The sequence below is a fragment of the Mycetomoellerius zeteki genome, unplaced genomic scaffold (assembly GCF_001594055.1).
Source record: "Mycetomoellerius zeteki isolate Tzet28-1 unplaced genomic scaffold, Tzet1.0 scaffold100, whole genome shotgun sequence".
NCBI classification, from domain to species: domain Eukaryota; kingdom Metazoa; phylum Arthropoda; class Insecta; order Hymenoptera; family Formicidae; genus Mycetomoellerius; species Mycetomoellerius zeteki.
Window position 1 is genome coordinate 456,049 of NW_017255912.1, and position 6,191 is coordinate 462,239.

Sequence of the window (6,191 nt, forward strand, 5' to 3'; positions counted from 1 at the left end):
CCGGAACTCGGGGCTAGCCAGACGAGCCAGGCGGCCGCGATGGTGTCCGTGGACCCCCGCTAAATCCTCACGATCTCTCCTCACGTCCTCCCCCGCAACGGACCCACCGTTTCAAATTATTTTCTGATCCGACACATCGGACGATGAGTCTCTCGCGGAAGTCGATCGTATCTCGCGGGGTCGCATCGAGACGTAACGCCCGCATTTTACGTCACCGTCGTTACATCATGTAACTCGGCTTGTATGCAACGAGACGCGGGAAAAAATTTTACGCGGATGACTGAAGATCCAGAAGCGACGAAGACGCAGTTTATACTCGCCGTAGGGTATCTCTCGTCCGTGAGAAAAGACGAGTCGTAAACTCGCTCACGCTGCTGAACGGCTGATCTTTCTTGCGCGAAAAAAAAGTCGCGGACGCGTTAAGAAGAAGAAGAGTTGACCGCCGAGAGAATCCCGGCGTGACAAAAAGTCGATGGCAAAAAGAACGAAATATCATATGAGAACCATGTGAGAAACGGAGCAACCGACAAAAAAAAAAGATCCACGCAGAGAGACACACCGTGCTAGCTGGGTCTTTCAAGTTTGAGAAAACGATTAGCACAAAGACGCAAATGGAATCGTTGCCCTAGATCTTAGCTGTAGTTCGCTCTTCTCGTAATCGATTGTCGTAAAAATTAATTCTTGGCTAATCATTTAATTCCTCAAAGTCCGGCGACCATCGGCGACCATCGGCGACCATCGATGATCGCGTCTTGTCGAATTCTCAGCTTCCGCTGGCGGAGAGAGGGTGGCGCATTTTAAATCGCCCACAAATCGGCACACACACACACACACACACACACACACACATACCGCACGATCACTGCCGATCCACCACACACACGCACACAGGCATGCACGCACTCACACGCATACACACACACATACACTCAACCATTCACTAGCGATTTTGCAAAATCGGCCCCGATGCTCGTTTTCGCAGATTTCCTCTCTCATCGAGGAGCGTCGTCTCCTCGGGAGGGTGAAAAAATCGCGACCCCGATCTCACGGATCTCACGTACCGACGCTGTCGTATGTGAATTCGCAGGGACACAAATGCACGCCGACCAGATCAGATGAGAACGGACGAACGAGCACTCCGATTCCACGAACGACCGATCGTAGAGTGCGGCGTCGTTTGCTTCGAAGCGGCGGCTGTTCCTCGGCTATCTCGAGGTCGGCAGCGGTGGAGTCAGCGGTGGGGATCGTCGGCGTGAACACTCACGCTGCTCTGCGGGATGAGGGGTGCATTACCGACAGTGCCGTCCGGAAGATTTAACCCCTCGGAATAAACATATGAAAAGATATGGAAATTGATATTTAAAATATCGAACCGTACACATAACTTCCAATTTTTGTCAGAAAGATATAAGAATGTCTAACGTTTCAGAAAACTTGTATAACTTGCGTTTATATCATCAAGCATGTAAAATTCAAACATTTACACAATGGATGTAATTCATAAAAATAAATATATAATATTTATAAAGGTCAAAAACGGATACATTTTATATATTAGAATTTTTCTATTTTTCGATAAAATTAACATACAATATGAAAAAAAATTGATATGCCAGTTATTTTATTAATTTTACATATGCATTTACAATGTGATGTACACTTATTAATCGTATATTTTAAGTTGATGAGGTAATTAAATTATGAGAATTAATGTTTGTAATTTGCCAAGTATTTTGTCCAGGGTGCCAAAATTTAATCGACCGGCACTACTGGTTAGCCGACCTTTGTCGCACGCGGCGGAAACGGCCAATGGACCAAATATATATATGAAATATGTATATTTGTGTGCGAATGCGTACACGAACATGTCTGCGTGAGAGCATCTTTGCGGATATTTGCAGAATGTTCATAGGCGATAACTGATACCGGTGATCATAGAACTATTACAAGAAATAGATAAATAGTATATATGGCCAATGGGGAAATGCGACAAATTTTATATAACAATATAACAGCGAGCAATTATAACAAAATTTACAAAATGCCCAATTAATACGAGGAATAAGAAACGCTTTTATCATTATATCTTATTAATTCGACATTATCTGTTTACAAATTTGATAACTCCGATAAAATGGAGCAGATAGTTCCATAAAGATAGTTTTCTAATATTTTAGTAGAGAAATAGTATGTGTGGTGTGATTATATAGAAATAAATATATATACTATAACAATAGAGTAAATAAAATATATCGAATTGTAGTACAAAAGAAGGCAATATTACATATAATCAGGGTTGGGTAGTGCGAAGTTAAAAAGATAAAAGTTAAGTTAAAAAGTTAAAAAGTTAATTAATTTTAATTTAACTTAGTTACATTTTAGACTTTTAACTTTTTAACTTAATTTAGTTACATTTTATCAATAACTATTAACTTTTAATTTGATTTTTTTGAAGTCAATCCTCAAACACAATGCGAGAGGATAATGAGTATATAATTTAGTAATTTTATATTGTATAATCGTTACTTGTGAAAAAAAATAACCAGATTCTTTAATAAAAATTATGCGAGAAAAAAAGTTATGTAAAATGATCAAACTTTTTCTTTTTCTTTTTTTTGTTGTCCGTTCGGACCAAATTTAACTTTTAATTTTTCAATTACTTCTTTTTATTAACTTAACTTTTAATTCAATTAATTTCATTATGGATTAACTTGTATTTTAATTAAGTTAAATTTTCGAGGCTATTAACTTTAACTTAACTTAGTTAAAAAAAAAGTTAATTTACTCAACCCTGCATATAATACATCTATAACGCTACACTTTACAAATTAAATGTTTTTTTATGTAAATATTTATGTTAATTTCTCGAAAATTCCTATTCTCTCCATATTCTTCTCAATTATATTTTGCTTGCATAATTACTTAATTATGTTCTATTTAACTTTTCATCACTTTTTTCCGACAAAAGATAAGATGAATATTTTGCTGTGTATAAATATTTTACATTTTACGGTAATAAATTCTATTTATATTGCATTTATTCAACGATATTTTTAGAGAGAATTATTAGACGAACATACTTTTATTTCAACATAATCAACTAATTAAAATTATTTAAAAACATTCTTAACTGATTTACACATATTACCGCTCTTATTTTAATATTATAATTTTAAATAATTCTTTTTAGCTCCCTGTCTTTCTTTCTTCATAAAATTCCTTGTAGAATTATATAAAATTTAATACTCTGCTAAATGTACAGTTTATTGATTTGAAAATCGCGGTTTTAAATATCAGCACTATCAGCAGTGTCGCTATAATCGTGCGCGTCTGCACATCTGTTTTTGACAGTCTTACCAATTGTCGAGTTGAAGGACTTGAAGTTTGGAGTTTGTTTTCCGGCACGTCGACTCCCTTGTAAACTTGTCAACAGCTGTATCAAAATGGTAAATAAGGAAGAGGTGAAGAAAAATATAAACGAGTTGTGCAAGAATGACAAGTATTCGATTTTACTTCCCACTTATAATGAAGTGGAAAATTTGCCGATAATAATATGGCTCATTGTGAAATATATGGAGGAGAGGTAACTAGACATTTGCATAACCTAGAATTGGTCAAAATTCATGTATAATTAATGAAATAAATTAAAAATAGATAAATTTGAGCCGTGCAGTTAGAGTTTTGTTGTAATTTACAATGTTACAGTGAGCTTGCCTATGAAATTATTGTGATAGACGATGGTTCTCCAGATGGAACTTTGAATATGGCTAAGCAATTGCAACGTGTCTACGGCGACGATAAAATAATCTTAAAGCCGAGAGAGAAAAAACTGGGATTAGGAACTGCTTACATGCATGGAATTAAATATGCAACTGGAAACTTTATTGTTATCATGGACGCTGATTTATCTCATCATGTATGTATTGCATTAATGAATAAATGGAAAAGTATAATAATGATAAGCGTTTCTATAAAACACATTCTTTAATTTTCAGCCCAAATTTATTCCAAAAATGGCTGAATTACAACGATATCTGAACCTGGACGTAGTCAGTGGTACGAGATATGCACAAGGTGGTGGTGTTTACGGCTGGGATTTCAAAAGAAAGTTAGTCAGTAGAGGTGCAAATTTTTTAACACAGATTCTATTGAGACCTGGCGCAAGTGATTTGACGGGTAGTTTTAGGTAAATTTTTTTATAGACTTAGTTCTGTTCTTACAAAATGTTCATGAAACAGTCTCCAATTTGTTTTTTAATATGTGATTTTATAATTTTAGGCTTTATAAAAAGGATGTATTGGAAAAGCTCATACAATCCTGTGTATCTAAAGGATATGTATTCCAAATGGAAATGATAGTCAGAGTTAGACAATTCAATTATACAATAGGGGAAGTGCCAATTACATTCATCGATAGGGTCTATGGTCAATCTAAATTGGGTGGTTCAGAGATTTTTCAATTTGCAAAAGGCCTTTTGTATCTTTTTGCTACTACGTAATTGAAAATATCTGTAAGGATAAGAAAAGACTATAATCCTTCCAAGTCAAGGCATTTAGGCAACATTAGGAAACGTCAAACTTCCTAGCCAAACATTGCAGATTTTGTACTACCAAAACAATTATATATATAATTTAACATATATCGTTTTTTTACTTCAAAAGTGATACAACTTAAAAAAAATGTAATTTTTTAATTATCACCATGAATGAATTAGATAAAGCTTATTCTATCAATTATCGAAGGTAAACTAACTTGACTTCATAATTCATCAAATAGCACTTCTATCGTTCTTAAGGTTTCAAAGAGATAATACTTTCTATAAGAATGACACATTTTGAATTGTATCGTTTTTGTAAATAAGAAGATGAATCTTAAAGAATATTTAGAATTAAGATAGTTTTGTTGATTAAAGATTTGAAGAAAATCTGTTTTATTTTGAATTTAGTTATTTTAATCAAAGATCAAGATAAATATAAGTGTTGATAATATTGCGAGTTATGTCACTTTTTATGAATTCCAGATTTGTTATAATTTTGCATATTATATTATGTATTTATAAAGCTGCACAGATATTATTTTAAAAAATTAGCAATTGTAAGATGCACAGAGAAAATTTTCAGTAAATTTGATGATAAAATATGACGATACAATGCCAAATAATGAAGATAGTAATAATATTGATATATAAACAGATTTCAAGATAATTAGAATTAGATTTAGAATTAGATTTCTTCATTTTTTAAGATGATTTAAAATCTATTCGGTTGATTCGACCTTATTAAAAAAAATGTCGTTACTTGCCAATAAAAAAAGGACTTACAAAATCTTATTGATAAAAATATAATTCCAAGATATAATTTATTTTTTTAAATATTTTTAATTTATGTTGAGTACTTTATATAACTGTGATACGTTGCATATTCAAAAGAAATTATTTTTTTATGAAAGTAATAGTGTAGATTCATTATTCAGTAATAACTTTGAATGATTTTTGTATTTCTAATTTTAATACTTTATAACTGAAGCAAAATAATTCGTTCAAACACGAAAGTAATATTGTTGATTCATGTACATTTTTTTCAAAGTTCCTTGAAATTAACATTAGAAATCCAATATCATAAAACATAAAGTGTCATGTAACTCAAAATTATGTTGATAATACAAATAAACATAAAAATAATAAATAAAAGGCGAAGTAAGAGTCAATACGTAAAAATTATAGTCCGAAAATTGGTGAAACATGAAAGATTGAGTCAGTCTGAATATAAAATATAAAATAACATTTAATTAAATAAATTGAGAAACACATAAATAAATAACAGAAATTACAGTATGTGTTGATCTGTATCGACAATCGGATGTGTAAGAAAATACATTATAATTGTCGCACAATGTTCGCTTTATGCCGACATACCATACACAACCATTTTCTATGGAAAAAATTTAAAGTAATTTACACATGTCTTTTGATTTCCATGTGAACGGCATGTGAACGGCGTAGATTTTTACATCCGAACAAGATTTATTATGCGTTTTTTACGAGAACTTATTGTATATCAAATCCATGTAAAACTGTATCTGAAGAGGGCTTAATCTGGTAGCCGAAACTTGTAATTTCTGTTATTTATTTATGTGTTTCTCAATTTATTTAATTAAATGTTATTTTATATTTTATATTCAGACTGACTCAA

The 6,191-nt window shown here is 32.5% G+C and overlaps 2 protein-coding genes across 2 annotated transcripts in view; one reads left to right on the forward strand and one right to left on the reverse strand.

Moving 5' to 3' along the window:
* Dscam1 (Down syndrome cell adhesion molecule 1) overlaps window positions 1–1,152 on the reverse strand; it is a 78,858-nt gene extending 77,706 nt beyond the window's left edge. Inside the window, exon 1 of the mRNA XM_018461525.1 lies at window positions 1,062–1,152. The gene's annotated coding sequence lies outside the window, so the exon portion shown is untranslated. The remainder of the gene's footprint in view (window positions 1–1,061) is intronic.
* Window positions 1,153–3,443: 2,291 nt separating this feature from the next.
* Window positions 3,444–4,610, forward strand: Dpm1 (Dolichyl-phosphate mannosyltransferase subunit 1). The gene is made up of 4 exons (XM_018461484.1): window positions 3,444–3,583; window positions 3,706–3,916; window positions 3,996–4,186; window positions 4,279–4,610. Exons 1-4 carry the CDS (start codon window positions 3,444–3,446, stop codon window positions 4,496–4,498), a joined length of 762 nt encoding a protein of 253 aa, XP_018316986.1. The 3' UTR covers window positions 4,499–4,610.
* Window positions 4,611–6,191: the final 1,581 nt, after the last annotated feature.

Coding starts and splice junctions, on each gene's coding strand:
- Dpm1 (XM_018461484.1), top strand. CDS start 3,444: ATGGTAAATAAGGAAGAGGTGAAGAAAAATATAAACGAGTTGTGCAAG. Junction 3,584..3,705: donor GTGAAATATATGGAGGAGAG/GTAACTAGACAT, acceptor ACAATGTTACAG/TGAGCTTGCCTATGAAATTA. Junction 3,917..3,995: donor ACGCTGATTTATCTCATCAT/GTATGTATTGCA, acceptor TTTAATTTTCAG/CCCAAATTTATTCCAAAAAT.